General features: G+C 39.3%; 1 protein-coding gene across 2 annotated transcripts; it reads right to left on the bottom strand.

The window, feature by feature from the left end:
- Positions 1-354: 354 nt before the first annotated feature.
- LOC113018081 (uncharacterized) lies at positions 355-20,687 on the bottom strand. Of its 2 annotated transcripts, none has more exons than XM_026161150.1 (5): positions 20,603-20,687; positions 20,247-20,335; positions 6,475-6,828; positions 6,007-6,366; positions 355-1,402 (listed from the first exon to the last, which is right to left on the bottom strand). In XM_026161150.1, exons 1-5 carry the CDS (start codon positions 20,644-20,646, stop codon positions 1,380-1,382), a joined length of 870 nt encoding a protein of 289 aa, XP_026016935.1. In that variant the 5' UTR covers positions 20,647-20,687; the 3' UTR covers positions 355-1,379. The 2 variants fall into 2 exon arrangements, with proteins under 2 accessions (XP_026016935.1, XP_026016934.1); XM_026161149.1 differs by lacking the exon at positions 355-1,402 and adding an exon at positions 3,462-3,699.
- Between the last annotated feature and the right edge of the window lie 715 nt (positions 20,688-21,402).

Genomic DNA, 21,402 nt, shown 5'->3' with positions numbered 1-21,402 from the left:
TAATCTCAGGTTGTTTTTGTGAAGCACGTATCGAGGCACACTTTGATTACGTATGCAGTGACGCTCGAGGCCTCGCGGGCAGTCCGTATCACGTGACTGATTCAGGAACTGGTTTTCTGGTGTGTGCCAGATTCGAAATCAAATGGGCAGAAAAACACAGCTGATTTCCCCATCACATTGTGTTGTTGAAGTTGATTACGTACGTGCTACATAGTTGAGCTTCTTCTTCAATGTAACCAGCAAGGAAGAGCTTTTTTTTAATATCTCATCTCTCCTAATAAAGTATGCACAGAGTAATAAATATCACAAATGATAAGAACCATAATATAAATAAACACCACAGATCCTATAATCTGATTTCTGTCTTTTAGTTTATTAAAAACTGAAGCACCACACACTAGTTTGTGTCATTATCCAGATGTAAATAAGCATGCCAAAACGTTGTCCTGATAGTTTCCACTTTCTTTTGTATCAGACATCTGATGGTGTTGACAAAATACCATACTTTCTCTCATAACACATGTTTTTCTGACAGAAGCCATCTTGTTTTTCATCATTTGCTTATGGCCTCAACAATCTACCTAAATGAGGCTGTTTTTACAAGAAAAAATAATCAAATCTTGGATTACATCGACTTGACGCACGATTTTAATCACTTAAAAAATATGTAAAAATAAATTTTCAATTGCATATTTTGATATAAGGTATTGACTTTAATACTTAGTGACGAGAGCCATGATGTTTAATTTTACATTACTTTTAATTTTTTTTCTGTATTTTAATATTATCACACCTGCTTCAGGACAATGGATTTTTAAGGTACTGGTAATGTATTGTACCATTTAAAATAAATATATATTTATAAAAAATCATAGTTTTGTAGTATAAACATTGCCTTGGTTTGTCTTTTAGGCAGTTGGGTTAACACTTGTATGCATATTTTTAACCACAAAATTGGGTTTTATCTGCTGGACATGTTTTGTCCCTTATCTCAAGAATCACTGGTTTATTAAAAAGTGAAGCGCCACACAGTTTGTGTGATTATCCAGATGTACATAAGCATGATTACACAGTTACACAATCATACCAAAGCTCTGTCCTGATAGTTTCCACTTTCTCTTTTGTATCAGACATGCTGAGACAATATTCGTAATAAATAACCATGAAAACAATTTATTTATTCAGTTTAGAGGTTTACACATCACATCATTACAATCAAAGAGCCTGTTTCACTTGAATCGTCCACTTGATGGCGCAGTAGAGCAAATGAATCATCACAATGCTTTGAACCATGAGTCGACCAGTTGGATGGAAACCTTCAGTTCCTCACGAGGCTTCATCTTACCATCACTAGGAGTCATCATCTAATGACGCCTTCCCTACTTCAGTAGAATGCCAGGACCTAGAAAGGAAGAGGGGAGAGCTTAGTGCAGGACGAGCAAGCTAGGTAAGGAAGCAGTGTGTACAACAGTGTTTACGGCAGCTTGAAATAAGCTGCATTAATAAGGCCACAAGCATCACAGCTAAACCACTGTGTGTGCGTCGTGCTAGGTACCCCTGTAACACATCTCTTGCTAAACAGTTTTTGGACTAACTTGTGCTCTGCAGCCAGAGCTTTGTTAGACTGCTAACTGACATATTAACAGTTTTCTTTATATTGACGCAGAGCCAAAGGTAACACTATGAGTATCTTACATTATTATTATTTTGTCAACAGAGAGATTGTCTGAGGACTATGATGACATTACGCAGGTAACCACTGAACATCAGTTCTGAGCCTGTGCTCCATCAGTTAGATGGTGGCTCTCAGATCACTGTAATTGAATTACGTGTGCCACTATAATATATATAAATATATATACTATAATACCTGGTTGTTTGTGTAAACTTCGTACATAAATTTTATTTTTTCTGTCAGCTCACATTCTCTACATGTCAGTCTGAGGGAAAGCGCTGATCCTGATGTTGGTGTGTCAAATTTGTATTTCACCAGTTGACATCACATGCGTACCTTTAGAATGTGGTAGTAAACCCATACAAGGTCCTCTCTGCTGCCTCGTACTCGAATCAGAGTTTGATCGATGTCAAGTGATCTATTGATGTCAAATCACAAGATTTGATATATCAAAAATCCTTGTACATCGAATCAGAGTGTAATCGATGTCAAGTGATCTATTGATGTCAAATCACAAGATTTGATATATCAAAGATACTTGGATATCGAATCAGAGTTTGATTGATGACAAGTGATCTATTGATGTCAAATCACAAGATTTGATATATCAAAGATACTTGTACATCGAATCAGAGTTTGATCGATGACAAGTGATCTCCATCCATCCATTCGCTTCCGCTTATGCTTTTCAGGGTCGCGGGGGGCGCTGGAGCCTATCCCAGCTGTCATAGGGCGAGAGGCAGGGTACACCGTGGACAGGTCGCCACTCTGTCGCAGGGCTAAAACACAGGGACAGACAACCATTCACACTCCCATTCACACCTAGTGGCAATTTGGATTATCCAATTAACCTATCCCCACAAGCTGCATGTCTTTGGACGGTGGGAGGAAGCCGGAGTACCTGGAGGGAACCCACGCAAACTCCACACAGAAAGACCCCGGTCTGATGGTGGAATTGAACTCAGGACTTTCTTGCTGTGCGGCAACAGTGCTAACCACTATGCCACCATGCTGCCCTATTGATGTCAAATCACAAGATTTGATATATCAAAGATCCTTGTACATCGAATCAGAGTTTGATCGATGTTTGATGTTTTAGAGATACTTTTGATTTTACATAACACTATTTAAAAATTTTAGTAATATCAATTTGATATAGATATTGTTATGTTATTATATGCTGTATGTGTTTTTACTTTTGTTGTCATCTTGCTAGGTCTCTCTAGGAAATGTGATTTGAATCTTAATGAGATTTTTACATGGATAAATAATGGTCTAATAATATAGTAAAGATTAATTATAAATTAACCTGAGTAGCGAAAGACCGCGGTAGGTTTGAAAATGATTTGTCGGGAGTCCGGTGTTCTCACCGGCTCTGGTGAGCCTTGAACCCCAAACACCAGCTATCGAGCTGGTGGGTAACAGAAGACGTCGGGGTGCTTTTGAAAATATGTGGTGTCTTGATAAACTGAGCAGATATTTGAGGTTTACACAGCTACATTCTCGCCTGAAAATATGTTAAACATTTATTTTGTGACCCAGAAAGAATAATAAGAGTAATATTAAAACTAACTAGCTGCCGCCATTGTTGTAAACTGAGCAGGGCCGCACTATGAATTCTGGGACACAGCTTCTTCTTCTTCGGGGTTTAACGGCAGCTGGCATCCTTGTACATGCAGTGCTGCCATCTTCTGTTTCAGTCCGTTATTACCCTCTTAAATCCTACTACTTATTCCTGCGTCTTTTGGGATCTTACGAAGCTTCAAACGACGCGTCGACTATTTAATTAGTTGTCAATGATTTTGATAGTCGACGTAATCGTGGCAGCCCTAATATCAACGCAGAGATTGTTCAGTAAACTTCATTTCCTACTTCATCAGTCAGAGGAGTAGGAAGTGGGGGATTATTTTTGTTCTTTTTTTTACAGATCAAAATAACAGCCACAAGAGCTGGTACAAGAAACAAAACAAAATATATCACTTTATATCTAATGACTCCATCCTCTGTGTCTCCTCCTGTCTGACCTGCAGGTGAGAAACAGGTGTGAGGTGTCAGCTGTCAGGTAGGTGATGAGTGAAGAACAGAACAGAATCCATTTCCTCTTCAAACTGCTGTCAGACATTATCTACTGCACTCTGATCACATCACTCAGACCAGCTGCTTTCTACAAAGTCTCATCAACAACATCTTTAGAAACAAACATCAAGTCTAATGAGCGTCTGAACTTCTTTAAGTTGCTTGAAGACATTTCACCTCTCAATCGAGAAGAGTGTCCCCCCAAAAGGGACATGGACCCCCTAATGATCCTCTACCTAATCACAATAGCTAAGGTGTAAAAACAGGTGTAGGTCACAATCAGCCAAGGTTTCAGGTGAGTTCATTGTGAAATCTAGCCCCATAAGACCCTAGTCCTATTATGAGAGGTCAAAAGGCCCAGGATGTGCGTAGGTGTTAAGGTGTCTGGGAAAGGATCTCAAAACTGAATTATAGATGGCAGACAGTTGGTGACAGACAGTTTTTCACTATGGCTGAATGTTAAATTACTGTTTGAAGAGTTGAGTGAGAGATCTGATTTTTGTAGTTTTGTCCATTTTGGAAGTTTTTTGTTACTTTTCTAAGTGAATGCCATGCTTTTGGGACTTCTGAATTGATTTGAATTCCTTTTAGATTATTGAACGTGTTGCACAACACATATAATTAAATGTGTGTTGGAAATATTTGATTAACCTTGGATAATGTTTATTACTCTTATTGCTAAATTACTTTACTTTGATGGGACCCATGCAAATGGTTTTCTATAACATTATTTTTGAATGAAATTCATTATAAGAATCAAATGTTATGTCTTTGGTTATTGGTTTATTGGCTGTTATATAAAATATGACATTAATTATTTGACTTTTCTATTTATGGATTTATTTTTCAATTGTAATGGCAGTAGAACGCTGTTCCAATTTAACTGTGAATGCTAATTTATGTTTTTAACCTTGATTAAGTCAGAGTTTTTTCCCCATTATCAAACCCCTGATCAGCGCAGGATGGCGAGCCACCTGACCACCGCTGTATTGCGGTAGGACTGATAAATCTATATAAACTGATAAATGGACTTCAACTTCCTACCTGTTTGGAAACACGGCTTATTGCAGGTCAACTAAACTGAACTGACTAAATCTTGTTCAACTTCCTCTTGGGACTAAATTAGTTGCTTTGTATTATTATTATTATTATTATTATTATTATTATTAGTATTATTAGTGTTATTATTATCACTATCATTGTGTTTTTTTATAATATATATGCTGTTGGGAATAAATAATTTTTCAGTGTCTCAACAATGCTATGCTTATTTATTAATAAGTGTTATGAAGTTATATAGTGTAGTATTAAGTCGACACAGCCCTGAAAAATAAAGGCATTAGACCATGTGTCCTTGGGGAGTAGAAAGCTGCAGGCTCTTGCTCACGCTTGCCTGGGAAAATTAGACAAGAGGGGACTGTCTCTAGTGGAAAGTTACTGAGACACTGTTGTTTAGACTAGAATGAGAGAGCTTCTGTAATAAAACTGTCAGGGGCACACCACCAATTTGAGATCTGCGGCAACGTGTCATGCAGGACGCATCTCCCTTCTAGAAGTAATAAAGTTTTGAATGTTCTACTGAGCAGTGTTTTGTCTTCCATCGGATGCCTCTGAGGAATCAAAAGAACTCGGTGAAGTGTTGATATTTACAATGTATATATATTTTTCTTTTGTTTATCTGTTTATAAATTTCATCTCACCATAAGATACATAATACATGTATATTTGAGCTCTACTTCTGTTGTTTGTATTTTATCCGCACACTCAGGCTCCGTAGTCGAAGCACTTCTGACTAGCTTATTATCAAGCTGCAGTCAGGCACCCTGATCCTTTACTGCGTTACATTGTGCCATGCGTTTATGAAGTGGCTGTTTGGTCTCTCCAATTTAGAGGTCTGAGCATTCCTCATTACATTAAAGTATACACTAGGATTTTAAGTTTGTGATTAGGAGTTCTGTCTTTGGGAAGAACCAGTTTTTTTCTGGGTGTGTTGCTGGGTCTGAGGTACACTGGGATGTTCTCCCATCGGGCTTAAGTCTGGGACTCTCCGCCATTTGAACCTAGAACTGAAGAAGCTTCTTGGATGAGAGATGAAACATCTTTAAGCAACGTAAAGAAGTCCAGATGCTTTTCTTTCCAAGCTCCTTAGATTACGATGACCTGGATGACTGAAAACCTTCACAGACAAACAAACATCAACAAACAGGAAGCAGCTTCACCTCTGATCACACACACACTCAACTCTACTCACTCACCTGAAGGAACAACTCTCAGGTTGACAACAGTGATGAGGTCACTATCCAGTTTTGCTCTCCTTCTGTGTTTTGCTCCCTTCATGAAGACGCAACACATGTATGTTCCAGTGTCATTAATTGTCACATTGTTCAGAATCAAAGACACGTCTCCATCCTTCATCTTTCGGTCCTGCAGATCCACCCGGTTCTTAAAAGATGGATGCTGGTCATCTGGAATAAACTTCTGGTCCTGGTAAAAGAAGACATGTTCTGCCCCCAGATCAGTTCTGCTCCACTCTATAACCACGCTGCGATCGCTGTTGAGGTTTGAAACTTGACATGGCAGAATGACTGTCTGTCCAGCTGTCGTGTTTATCTGGACTGAAGGACAGGAAACACCACAGAGCAGAGAGGTTAAAAACATAATAGAAAACATCAGCAACTAGGAAGCAGCTCGTTTTTTGATCAAAAACAATTGTAATAACTCACCAAGAGGAAGAATATTTAGCTCTATGGTACAGGTGTGCTCTGTTGCTCTCTCCCTCTGGTTTGCTCCTCGCATGACGACATGGCATTCATATGTTCCACTATCAGCAGGCGTCACATTGTTCAGAATCAAAGACACGTCTCCATCCTTCTTCTGCCTGTCCTGAAGATCCACCCGATTCTTAAAAAACGGATGCTGATGATCTGGAACAAAGTGCCCATCCTGGAACAACAAGGCATAACCTGCCCCCAAATCAGATCTGATCCACTCTACAACTATGATGGGCTTCTGATTGTTGTGAGCTCGACATGGCAGAGTGATGTTCTGTCCAGACTCAGCTGTGATGTTTATCTTGTCTGAAAGAAGAAATAAAAGATAGCTAAAGTAAGAGAGAGAGAAAACAGAGATAAAGCTAATGGTATCTATTTAAAAAAATCCAATGTTGCCTTGTTCTTGAGTTACCGCACTCACAAGATTTTTGGAAAACTTGACTTCTGACCAAGGTCTGGTCAAACTTATGGTCATTCTCACATTCACATACTTCGTTCTCCAGGCCGCTGCCCACCTGCCTAACCAGTTGACAACAATACCCCATCAGCCTTTTAAAGCTGAGGTATCAGTTTGAAAGTCCTCTTTCTCAAGTTATCTTACTCACAAGGCTTGGTGTCCCCACCAGCTGCCTTTACCAAAGTTAAAACAGATAAACCCACCCACCCTCAGACCCCACATTGTGAGATGTGCACAAAGGTAAAGTTTATGCAGACTAGAAATAAGGAGCCTGATGTAAGAGTATAGGTAATGATCATTCCAGTGCAGTGTTTGTGTATTATCTCGAAAGTAAGAGTGACAAGGTGCAAGCAACACAAAAGTTTCTGGCTGATACAGCCACGTATGGGCAGATTAAATATATCAGATCAGAACAGACTTTATGGGGAAAACTTATCAGACTCTTCTTAGCAAAACTGGGATCAGACATGAGACCTAAGAACCACACACAAAAGAGTACTGCTAAGTAGGGATGGGTATTGATAAGATTTTCACGATTCCGATTCCATTTTTGATTCTGTTTAACGATTCGATTCTTTATCGATTCTTTTTAAAAAACATGAGAACACTAAGGTCGATTAGCTTAGAACTTTGTTTTATATCTTCTCTTTGAACAAAATAGAAATTTAGGAGTAACATGGCCTTACAAACCCAGCAGTGAGATCTTAAGAGATCCAGCCCACGGCTCTTCAATGGGGTGTCACAGGGTCCCCAGGAAAAAAATATATAAATGTAAAATAATAAAATAAATATTCTTCTGTAGCAATAACAAAGTATAACATAAATTATTCTGTAGCAATTACACAAGAATATCCAGTAATATCCGTGCCTACAATTAAACACATTCACTTACTGAAAATCATCTGCTGCGGCAAATGGGTGCAAACCTTTGACCACAAACTTAGTCACTGCTCGGTGACATTCGTCTATCCCGGCCTGAAAGGAGAGGCTACCGGTAGACTGCAGTGAGAACTGCCAGCATCTGAGCCAGCCAGACTCTGTCTCTCACATCATGGTCACCTAAATGCACAGTAATAGCAGGTTTTGTAATAAGGCAGATCGCTCTAACATAATATGCACTGTTAGTTGATTATTTACCTGCCGCATTAACGGGAGAGGACGTGCAAACGTTACCGCTGCTGCTGGGTTGAGATTCACGAGTCCGGAGCGGAATTAAAAACACGACATTCATTTAAGGTCATCGTGTGTTTTGTGAGCAAATGCTTTTGCATATTCGTAGTGTTTCCTACCTTTAATGAAATATCTACTTTGCAAGTATTGTAAGTTGCCCTGTTGAGTATTGCAGCATCGACAGCGATCAACTCGAAGGAAAATGACGACGGAGGCAAAAATGTCCTTAATATTTTGGGAACTTTATTCCTCATTAACACGCGGCAAAACTTTTCTCATGGGTGCCGTATCTATTTCTCTTCTTCTTCTGTTTTAGGAACGTACAATGAAACAGTGCCTCCTTGTGGTGAGCACTAAAACACTGTCTCTGTTAAACCACAGTAACCATAATGCAGTTAAACAATGTACAACATGAGTACACACAACGAATATCTTAACACCCCCTCTTGTACTCAGGTTGCTGGAATCTAAAGAAAAGTTTTACAATGAACGATAAACAGTCGTACAATCTCTACCATACTTCCTTTTCCCTTTTTTTTTTTTTTTCCTTTTTAAGCACCAAACATAATGTCAGCAAACTTAGCAAGTTTTAGCTTGGAAACAGGTTTGGTCATAACATCTGCCACCATTTCTTCAGTGGCGCAATATAACAGACACATTTTTCCTTCATTTACAATGGACCTTACAAAATGATATTTAATGTCCACGTGTTTGCACCTCTGTCGGCTCACAGGGTTTTTAGCCAGGGCAATTGTTCCCTGGTTGTCCTCGTACACTATTGTTTGAGTGTAGCTGTAGTCATCTATACCTTTCAAAAGCTGTTCTAAATATATACACTCTTGCATTGTGGAAGCCAGAGCCATATACTCTGCTTCACAGGTAGAGAGCGCCACAGTGGGCTGTTTCTTGGTCTTCCATGAAACTAAAGAACTGTTGTTACATAGACGTACACAGTAACCAGTAGTGCTGCGTCTGTCGGCAGTGTCACCTGCCCAGTCAGCATCACTGTAGGCCACTAGACCCAAATTTTCATCTGTGTTTCTTCTAAAACACAACTTCTTATCTTTGGACCCTTTGAGATATCTCAACACATGTTTCACAGTTCCCCACTGTTCTTCTGTAGGCTCATGGAAATGTTGCGATAACTTGCTTACCACAAAACTCAGGTCAGGACGGGTACCTGATGCAAGGTATATAAGACTGCCTACAGCCTCTCTATACATCCTCACATCTCTTATCTTAGTAGCACCTTCTGTGTAACACAACTTCTGATCACAGGGAGTTCCTCTGGGTTTACAGTTCTGCATGTTAAACCTCATCAGTATCTTGTTGACATAGGTTTCTTGTGACATTGTTACACATCCATCAGACTGAGTGAAATCAATACCCAGAAAATGCTTAAGTCTGCCCAAGTCTTTCATCTTAAATTTGACTGAAAGCATTTCTTTCGCATCCTTCATTACCTTTTCATTGCCAGCAGCAATTATCAGGTCGTCCACCCAGATGATCATAATCACCTTACCATCTTTTGTCTCTTTGGTATAAACACAGTGGTCTGCTGGGTTTTGCCTGAAACTGTTCGCTGTTAGGTATTCATGCAAGATCCTATTCCAGTTACAACCAGATTGTTTTAACCCATACAAGGATTTTTGTAATCTACAGACTAGCCCTTCTCCCTCTTCATAACCTTCTGGCTGATCAATGTAGATTTCATAATCAATGGGAGCGTGTAAATATGCTGTCTTCACATCCATTTGATGGAGTAACAGGCTCTCCTGCGCTGCTTTCTGTAACAAAACTCTTATGCTGGGTAAGTTGGCTGTTGGTGAGAATGTCTCTCCATAATCTATCCCCAACTGTTGGCTGTAACCTTTGGCTACGAACCTTGCCTTGTATCTGTCGTTTCCCTCAATGTCACTCTTAACGGAATAAACCCACTTCCCCCCTACAGTTTTCTTTCCCTTTGGCAAAGTGGTTAGGGTAAACTTAGGATAAAAGTTTATCTGTGGTGATTTTAATATTGACCTGTTGAATCCAAAAAAGCATAAAATGACCGACGAATTCCTAAACACTATGTACAGTTTGAGTTTACATCCTAAAATAACCAGGCCTAGCAGAATTACACCACATTGTGCCACCTTACTTGACAATATTTTCACTAACAATATGGAAAACAACATTGTGAGCGGAATATTAATTAATGACATCAGTGATCACCTACCAGTTTTTGCAGTTTATGACACTAATTATAAGAAAAATCAGCATGAAGAACAACTGAGATACAGACGTGTAAGGACAGAAGAAACTATGACTGCATTTAAGAACGATCTATTAAATCAGGACTGGGACAAGGTGTACAAAGAAGCTGATATTGATATTGCATATGGCATATTTTTAAGAATATTCATGGAGTTGTACGATAAAAACTGTCCAACAATAAAATACAACAGAAAGCACAAATATTCAGATAGACCATGGATCACTAAGGGTTTACAAAATGCATGTAAAAAGAAAAATACACTCTATAGGGAATACCTAAAACAAAGAACAAAAGAAGCTGAAAATAAATATAAAAAATACAAAAATAAGTTGACCAATATTATACGTGTATGTAGAAAGGAGTATTATAGTAAAATATTGAACAACAATAAACATAATATGAAAGGAATATGGGATGTTTTAAACGGTATCATTAAAAATAATTCTGGACAACAAAGTTATCCACAATACTTTATCGATAATGGCAATATTATGGAAAACACTGCTGATAAGGTCAACAGCTTTAATCATTATTTTGTAAATATTGGACCAAAACTGGCAGAACAAATTCCTGAGTCACTGCCATCAGTAGAATGTAGTGAAAACCTGATTGATAGGAACCCTAACTCAATGTTCCTCACATCAGTGGAGGAAAAAGAAATAATTGACATTGTACACATGTGTAAATATAAAACATCCACTGATTGTAATGATATTGATATGAAAATCGTCAAGAAGGTCATTGAAGGAATTGTAGGACCTCTAACATATATTTGCAACTTATCATTTCAGACGGGAAAAGTGCCAAACAAAATGAAAATAGCTAAAGTTGTGCCGCTGTATAAAACCGGGGATAGACGCCACTTCACAAATTACAGGCCTGTTTCTTTACTACCACAATTCTCCAAAATCCTAGAAAACCTGTTTAATAAACGATTAGACAAATTCTTAGATAAATATAAATTACTCTCTGACAGTCAATATGGATTCAGATCAAAAAGATCAACATCTCTGGCATTAATCGAATCAATTGAGGAGATTACGAATGCTATAGATCAGAAACAGTATGCAGCTGGAGTATTTCTGGATCTCAAGAAAGCATTCGACACAATCAATCATGACATATTAATTAATAAACTGGAACGGTATGGGATTAGGGGGGTTGTACTGCAATGGGTGAAAAATTATTTAAGTGACCGGAAACAATTTGTGAAGCTGGGTGTCCATTCCTCATCATGCTTGGACATTGCTTGTGGTGTTCCACAAGGCTCTGTACTGGGTCCAAAATTATTTATTATTTATATAAATGATATTTGTAAGGCATCTGATATATTAAAATTAGTATTATTTGCAGATGACACAAATATTTTTTGTTCTGGGGGGAATCTAAAGGAGCTGCTGGATACAATTACTTCAGAAATGTGCAAAATTAAAAAATGGTTTAACAGGAACAAACTATCGCTAAATCTAAGTAAAACTAAAATTATCTTATTTGGGAATTCCCTTAGAAATGCACAAGTGCAGATTCATGTAGATGGTGTGGAAATTGAAAGAGTACTTGAACATAAGTTTCTTGGTGTGATTATAGATGATAAATTAAACTGGAAGTCTCATATAAATCATATACATAACAAAATTTCAAGAAGTGTCTCAATCTTGAGTAAAGTAAAACACATTCTGGACCACAAATCACTCCACATTCTCTATTGTTCCCTGATTGCACCGTATTTGAATTACTGTGCAGAGGTTTGGGGCAATACTTACAAATGTTCGCTATCATCAATCTTTATATTACAAAAAAGGGCCATAAGGATAATCCATAAAACTGGTTACAGAGATCATACAAATCCACTATTCTTAAAATCAAAAATTCTAAAATTCACAGATCTGGTTCATTTTCTCACAGCACAAATTATATATAAAGCAATAAATAACCTGCTTCCTGACAATATTCTAAAAATGTTTTCTAAAAGGGAACGGGGATACAATTTGAGGGGGGAATTAAATTTAAAACATCCTCGTATCCGTACAACATTAAAAAGTTTTTGCATCTCTGTGTGTGGAGTGAAGCTGTGGAACAGACTAAGTAAAGATATGAAGCAATGTCCAAGCATGGCGCAGTTTAAAAAGCGGTTTAAGGATATGGTTTTTACAGGGTACAGGGAAAAGGTAGAGATTTGATAGGGTGTTCTTGTCTAATATTTTCATGTGTGTGCGCATGCACGGGTTTGTTGGTATGGGTATATATGTATGTGTATATGTATGTATGTATATATATATATGTAATTGTAGGTTGTGTATCCTTCAGGTGTTAATGGGGTTATTGAAAATGTGTATATGTGCGTATGTGTGTATATACGTAGGTATGGATAGATAGAAACATATATGTGTATATATTAGAGATGGCACGATACCACTTTTTTATGTCCGATACCGATACCGATATCATAAATTTGGATATCTGCCGATACCGATATGAATCCGATATAGTGTTTTTTAATCAACAAAACTGTTTTTTAAAATATCTTGCTGCATTTTGCAAGTTCATACTCAAGTTTAAAACAACAACTACACTAAAGCTATTCTGTTATACCTGTATACAAAAAAAATATTTCATAGTTCAGCAATACTGATCAATCTAATAAACTTAGACCTACACCATCCTCGCTATTCTGGTATTTTAAAGAGTACTTAGCGTAAATATTAAGCAACCTAACTAATAGGGTTCCAACTCCCAGCAACAACAAAAATAAATAAATAAAAAATAGGGAACCACCCCTCACGCTCCACCTCATGATGCTTAATCAACGTAATCAACCTTAATTTGATGCAGTGTGAAAAAAAATGCACAGAAATCAATTATTTTTCAAGAAATATTAAATAGATTCAACATCTTTCTTCAACAAAATTGCAGACTGCACAGATGGTACCTTCCCAAAGGAAAATGTACTATAGCTTACTAGGGTATATATATTAGACTTAATAGTCACTATATACAGTAATTGACTTCTATTCATTTTACATCAAATTAAAACTTTGGGTGTCAGATAATTATTTATTAAAAGCTAGACATTTTAAATGAATAAGAATAAGAAAGAAAAGTATGTCTTTGTGCCCCCTTTTCCCAGTTAATGCCCTATCGGCCCCCCTGGCTAAACTTTGCTAGATCCGCCCCTGCACAGTTACCAGCCGTCAGCTACGTAGAAAAAGATCCTGGTGTAGAAAGAAATATTAAATAAATTCTAACAACAGCTTATCAAGCTTAAACGTGCTGCTGTTGTTCAGCCGCTGGTTTGCTCTTTCTGGCGCAAAGTGGACCAAAAACAAACAAGAGAGACTCACAGCCGATCAGCTGATCATTGAGCAGTTTCACGATTGAAGTAGCAGCCGGAGAGCGAGAGGCAGTCGCTCGTTAAGCTTAACGTGGGAAAGCTTTACAAACATTCAGAGATGGACTTACACACTTGCTTCACTTCTCTCGGGGATAACTTTGTCGGAGATGAAATGCCAGGTTGCTAGCGAAGCTCCACATGCTATCCAGACCACCGACGGTCCCGCATGCCACAGCCGCTCTATCACGTGATGCATACTGCTCCGACTGCTAACGTTCTGAGGTGAGTTACGGCGTGTTGCAAGTTTTGTGAGGTGCTTTCGTGATATTTAATGGATCGGATTACATTTTTTATTTTTCTCCGATATCCGATCCAGTAATTTAGGTCAGTATCGGACCGATACCGATACGTAATATCGGATCGGTCCATCTCTAGTATATATTAAAAAAAAAAAAAAAAAAATTACACATAACATATAATGTAATTACAAGGAGGTATTTCTGTAGTCTATTGATACTAGATAGTGGAAAATCAGAATCAGAATCAGAATCAGAATACTTTATTGATCCCTGGGGGAAATTATTTTTTGTTACAGTGCGCCATTTTAAACCAACATTAAGACAAGACAGACAATACGCTAACTAAGAATAGTAAAATATATACATATATATACATACATACATACATACATAAATAAGTCACTTATAAATAAATATTTGGAAAAGAAACATGTGTAGCTGTAGCAGCAAACAGTGTGTTAAGTGGATGCGTTGTACAGGGAGATGGCCACAGGCAGGAATGATTTCCTGTGTCGTTCAGTGGTGCTTTTCGGTAATCTCAGTCTCTCACTGAACGAGCTCCTGTGACTGACCAACATGTCATGGAGTGGGTGGGAGGTGTTATCCAACATTGTCTTTATCTTGGACAGCATCCGCCTCTCCGACACCACCTTGAGGGAGTCCAGCTCCATCCCCACAACATTGCTGGCCTTACGGATCAGTTTATTAAGTCTGTTGGCATCTGCGACCCTCAGCCTGCTCCCCCAGCATGCAACAGCATAGAGGATCGCACTGGCCACCACAGACTCATAGAAAATCCTCAGCAGGATTGGGAGGATCAAGGGGTGGGATTAAATAAGCTTATGCTTCTTCCTGCTCCTTTTTGAACATGGACGTTATTTGGAGTTGTGGTTGCTCGTTTTCCTTTTGTTTGCTTTGTTCATTTGTCTCTTTTAATTCTATTTTTTTTTTATACTTTTTCAACATGTTCAAAATAAAGATTCAATCAATCAAAAAAAAAGTGTCATTTTCCCGTAACGAGTGAATTTCTTCATCCATGGCTTTGATCTTTCTCAGTTTCAGGGTGGTAAACTAAGTAGGCGGGACTGTTCTTATCATAACCTACAAAGAAACCTTGGTCACATTTTGAATCAAGTTTCCCCTTGTCCTGTTTGTATGCATAGCACACAGACCCAAATTTCTGCATTTTTGACAAGTCTGGCTTTTTACCTGTCAGCATTTGGTAGGGTGTTTTCCCTGTTCGCTTATTAAAGCATCTGTTCCGTGTTACAGCAGCAGTTTGAATGGCATAGTTCCATAGGCATTTCGGTAGCTGACTCTCAATTAGCATGCACTTGCCCATCTCGAAAAGAGTACGCCACCCCCTCTCGGCTGTACCGTTCTGATGGGGTGAGTACGGGGCTGATGTCTCATGCTTAATGCCATTTTTCCTTAACAGGGTTTGGAAATCTCTGCATGTGAACTCTGTCCCATTGTCTGATCTAATGCATTTTACGTTGCCATATGGTGCAACATCCGCTAGAAATTTCTCTGCTGCCTGCACTGTATCAGTTTTCGTCTTCAGGAAATATACAAACACTGAGTTTGAATAATCATCAGTGAATGACTGCACATATTTGTACCCATCAATAGATTCAGTGGCTATCGGACCTGCTAAATCTGTGTGTACCATTTGTAAAGGAGCCTTTGCTCTTGTATCCGGATCTCTGTTTCGGGTTTGTGCAAACTTTCCCTGGATACACACTTCACATTTCTTTTCAGGTCTGTCGGTTCTCCCCTTAATCTGCATACCGTTAACCACACCTTGCAATCTTGCTACATCTTCATAGTTGCAATGGCCTAATATCTCGTGCCATGCTTGTATGTCATGACAGGTGTTACACTTATCATTACCCTCAACTTCAGTCTGCAAATAGTACAACTTGCCATACACATGAATGTTAAAGTTAGTACCGTCTTTGTGGGTCAACGTGTCCTGCCCTTGTTTAAAGGTGACTGTTGCTCCTAATGCAGTGGCTGACTTTACAGAGAATATGTTCTGGGGGTATGATGGAATAAACAGCGCATCTTTCAGCGTTGCTTTGCGTCGCTGGCCTGTATTGTCAATCAGGAACACCTCTGCGTCCCCCCTCTGTTGGGCGACGCCTCTGCACTGGGTACCGTCTGCCAGTTCTACGCTGTGTGACTCCGGTCTGAACGCGTCGTCGAAGCTCTTGAACTTGGCGATGCTGTTAATGATGTGTGAGGTAGCCCCAGTGTCCACCAACAGGCCTTTCTCCTCAATGCTGTACGCTGACTGCTGGACTTTGATGTCTACGCCCTTAATCCTGAAGGCATAATCTGGCGTTTCTGCTTTGGATCCGTTGCCGCTCTCATCTGCGACCTTCCGCGCGCCATCTTGTTTGTCTTTATGTCTACATGTGGTATCACTGTGTGTGCTGCTTTTGCAATGACTGCACCACGTCCTCCGTCTGCACACTTTTGCTCGGTGGCCTTTTAGTCCACACTTGAAACACACAATGTCCACATCGCTCTTGTATCTGCATTGTGCGCTGGATCTTGTGTGCTCATGCCCGGTTCTTCCTCCTGTTTTCATTACGTTGTCGCTACACTCGGATGCGCTTGACTTTTCAGTGTCTTCGAAACTCCGTAGCTTTGTTTTGAACTCAGCAAATGTCATATCGTCTTTATCGTGGGTAACGTGTATTGCAAATGGATTAAAACTTTCAGGTAGTCCCTTTAAAACCATAGCAATCAATAATCCATCACCTAAAGTCTCACCCGCATTGCGCAGTGCTGTAATGGCGGCCTCTGCTCTAATGACATAGTCTGTGACAGTCTCTTCCCTCTTTTTCTGAAGCGATGATAGCGTGGTGTACAGGTTGATGATTCGGGGCTTCCCCTTTCCAGCGTAGTAGTCCCTCAATATTTCTAATGCTCTTCTCCCATTATCAGGGGCATCTCTCATAATCAGTGAGAGGCTTTTATCGTCCAAAAATTGGATTAACTCGGCGTAAGCGTCAGCGTTCTTCTTACCGTCTGCTGCTACTTCAGCCTCACTGTTCGGTTCCTTCAGAACAGTGGCTTTTAATCCCAACAAGTGCAAATATCCTAGCACCTTAGTTTCCCAAAGTTCATATCTGGTCTCATCTCCGTCAAACATGAGTCGAGGCAGCCTGCTTGCTCCTCGTTGATCCATGTTGCTATTTAGCCGTTAGCCCGCTATCCGTTGTGGCTCCGGATCTTCATGAGAAAAAACTCTTCTTCGAGTCGGCCCTGGGCCCATAACCTGTTGAGTATTGCAGCATCGACAGCGATCAACTCGAAGGAAAATGACGACGGAGGCAAAAATGTCCTTAATATTTTGGGAACTTTATTCCTCATTAACACGCGGCAAAACTTTTCTCATGGGTGCTGTATCTATTTCTCTTCTTCTTCTGTTTTAGGAACGTACAATGAAACAGTGCCTCCTTGTGGTGAGCACTAAAACACTGTCTCTGTTAAACCACAGTAACCATAATGCAGTTAAACAATGTACAACATGAGTACACACAACGAATATCTTAACATGCCCTGTTGTCATCCGTTCTCGTAAAGTGTAACCAAAGTTTTGAGCGTTTGAGCCGCTTAGGCGCCGTGTTTCCTGCCAGGTAAATGACGCTCCGCAATGTGGTGACGTCATTCGGGGCGACTGGAATCGAGATGGGAATAGTTTGCAAAAATGGCAAACAATTCCAAGGAAATGAAACAGTGGGAACAAGTACCGGTTTTCGATACCCATCCCTACTGCTAAGCAAAACTGGCGTACAGTCTTTGACGTGGCCAGATGTATGCTAACAGAGAGAGAGTTACTTAAGGAGTTTGCATGTAGTACAAACAGCAGCTGTGGTGATTAACAGATGTTTTAACAAACTCACAAAACAGACATCGTATTTGATGCTGACAAGAAGAAAGCCAAACCTTTTCAAGATGCAAAAATTTGGAACAGCATATTATGTTTATAAACAGAACAAGAGAAAACTAGACTCAAGGTGTGCAAAGGGAATGTTAGCTGGAAATGACAAAAATATTTCAGCATTCTGGGTCTTTTATCCTAACAGTGGGAAAGTGCTCAGCCACAGACTTGTCATGTCTGTGATGAAAACAACTGTGGGAAGACAAACACAAACTGACATGATGCCATGTGATAAAGATGACTTAGATATAAAATAGGACTAAAAAGACGAAGTCAAAAGATGGGTGTAGACTTTGAAGAAACTTTCTCCCCCACTGCTTATCTGACCACTATCATGGTATCTATGCAAAGAGCAGTACAATTAAACATGGTTTTACATCAGATGGATGTTAAAACTGCCTATCTACGCACACCACTAAATTGTGAGACAAACATGAAACAACCAGAGAGCTAAAAGGTAGCTGAATGTGATGCAAATGAAAGGTTGAAATAGTAACTGTATGGGCTAAAACAATCAGGCAGAAGCTGGAATAAGATGTTACATGAACATAAGAGTGGGAACAACTTTGTGCTCCTCAATTTTATGGTTACACATGAACACCAAAGAATGAAAAGGTAATCTAGGCAGGAAATGTATGCAGGAAAATTCTAAATGAAAGAGTTAACTGAAACATTTTACTGGTATTGATTTTGACCAGAGAGATAACTATGTGAGGATGTCACAGAAAAAAGAAAAATATGTGGGGAAAAAAATCCTTGAAAGGTTTAATATGCAAGGTTACAAAGCTAGACCGACACCTTGTGAGCAAAAACTGAACTACACTGATGGTGTAGAAAAGATGAACGATTTCCAAAGGTACAGAGAGGCTGTCTGATCAGTGCTGCAGTAAAACCAGAGTTCTGAGCACATAGTGATACAGATTGTGGGGCTGATGTAACAGACAGAATGACACAGCAGAACTGGTTACTGTATAGGCCTGACTGTGAATGATCATTTAATGTAATAGAAAACTAAAAAGCAAACCACTGTTGCATTATCAAGCTGTGAAGCTGAGTACATGGCCTTAGCTACAACTGTACAAGAGAGTATGTACTCATACAGCTGTTCGAAGGTATCGATGGACCTATGCACCACCTAAGGTTTATGAAGACAACCAGGGTGTGATAGCATTGGCAATGAATCCTTTAACCGGACAGAGATGCAAGCATAGTGACATAAACTATCACTTTATAAGGTCAACTGTAAATGAAAGGAAAATTATTTTGGATAGCTGTCCGATGGGATGGTAAAAGATGTGATGACAAAACCTGCTACAAAAGTTAAGTTGTTTAAATTTGAATGGTTCATGTTCATACCATGCATAAAAAAGTTTTGTATGATACTGGGTGAGAAACCTCGTGTTTTTAGGAGAATGACAAAGTGAGAGCAAGTGGAGGTGTTAGATAAAAATATGCTCTAAACTGTAAGAAGGTCATCTTTCTTTAGTATTTTCTAGACACAGACAATGTTTGCGCTGATGTAGAGAGCATATAGAGGAAAATGGAAACAGCCAATAAAATTATTGTTTGGCATGTGACGTGCATGTGGCTGTCAATACAGTTAATAAAGTCTCTCTCTCTCTCTCTCTCTTTCTTGGAGCGACGTTAAGTCTAAAAATGGCGGAAGGCTGTTGTGTGTTTATTCCTCCGTAATAAACCTCGACGCAGTCTCGATATTTACACCAGAATTCCTGTGCATTTCTCCTTCGCTAACACTTTCAAATAAGAAAATATGAATGCTGCAGAAAATCGTTAATGTGGTGATTTATCGCACAAAGCGGTAAAACAAAGATTTTAATTACAGTTAATTATTTTATCACTGAGCGCGCTTCAGTGCTGCTGTGAAGGTGGCGGCAGCACATCAGCGCTCTGAAACCATTTAAACATAAAAGCTGACTGTCCCACCGCCAAACGTGGAAATCACTCGTTTGCAGAACAAAGTCAGTTGAATGTGACTGATTGAACACATATGTGTGTGTTCTGCGTTCTTGTAACTGCGACAGCAGTAGAGTAAGGGCGTTTCCACACCTAAAGCTCGTTTACTCGGGTCCGAATCCCAGTTTCTAAACTGGTGGTTTGGTTTGTTTTCACACAGAAAAATCAAAGTGAACTCCAAACAAAATGCTTCACTACAAACAACGTGAACATGTCTGCAAAAGGTTCCGTCAGAACAACATTTAAATGAGATTAGATTAAAACAAACTGTCACTTACCATCGGAGCCTGAGGCGAGAGTCACAGAGAGTATGATCCACGGCACAAATCCTGCGCGGAAGATGTTACACATGTTCTCGGTGACATCTCTATAAACATCAAACAAAGTTTCCAAAGTTTATTCCAAATACAACTCCATGTTTCAGCTTCTGTTTTACAGCGTACCGGAGGATCAATACTAGGCTGCGTATTGATACCGAAACTTTAGACTTGTAAGTTCCTGCTCTGAACTTGATTTGGATGTTCGAAACTCAATTTTTAACGTCACTGATTTGAGCTAAATGTGTATTTTGTTATCAAAAGAGGACACAGAAGGAGATGAATACAATAAGAAGAAACTCCAGTGTAAAAAATACCTGATATAAGAACTATTTATCCTTCCGCTGAGACGCCTCCTCATGGGATCACCTCACGGCGCGCAGCGGAGTCTTACAAATGCTTTTGTTCGAGTTGCGTCATTTTTTTTTCTATTTCCTTGCAGTTTTCTGACTCTTTGGTGACTCACAGTTGTTGTTGTTTTGTTTCTTTCGTTTCGTGTTGTGGGGGGGGGGGGCTGTGTCAGGAAATTATTGATCAGTGAGCAGATTAATGGTCAACATGCACGAAGCTTTTCAGCCTCAGTGGGAAGTTATTAAAGCAGAGAGATGCAGTCGATTAAGCAGTATTCACACAACGTTTCCGCTCACTTCCTCTCAAACCGCTTTCAGTTACAGGAAGATGCAAGTTGTTTCCACGAATCTGCAACACGACCAACACAAGTCACGTTTAAGAAAATCTTTAAACCAAAATCACTGGTAGTCATTCAGGTTCAAAAAGAAAAGTTTTGCTCACAAATCTCATAGACATCATACTGTCAGTGAAGGCATCACACAGGTACTGACATGTTTTCATTCATGTGGATTTACTGTCTGCGGCTTCCTGAGTTAATTCAGCCACTCACAATTTGTTTTAACAGTCAAAGAAGGCATCAAATTATTCCTTTATAGTTAGTTATCATTCTGTTTGAGCATTTGAACGCTTTCTGAAAGCTTTGTCAAACAGTCGAACCATTGCTTTCATGATAACCACAACAACGACATCATGTCACAGAGGAAGAGGAGGAGGGCTTGAGTGACTTTGAACTGGTCAGTGTTGATTTGATATTACCGAGAGTGGC

The sequence above is a fragment of the Astatotilapia calliptera genome, unplaced genomic scaffold (genome assembly GCF_900246225.1).
Source record: "Astatotilapia calliptera unplaced genomic scaffold, fAstCal1.2 U_scaffold_4, whole genome shotgun sequence".
Lineage (NCBI taxonomy): Eukaryota > Metazoa > Chordata > Actinopteri > Cichliformes > Cichlidae > Astatotilapia > Astatotilapia calliptera.
Note: the sequence above shows the minus strand (reverse complement) of the source record. Positions and strands in the feature narration are given on the sequence as shown.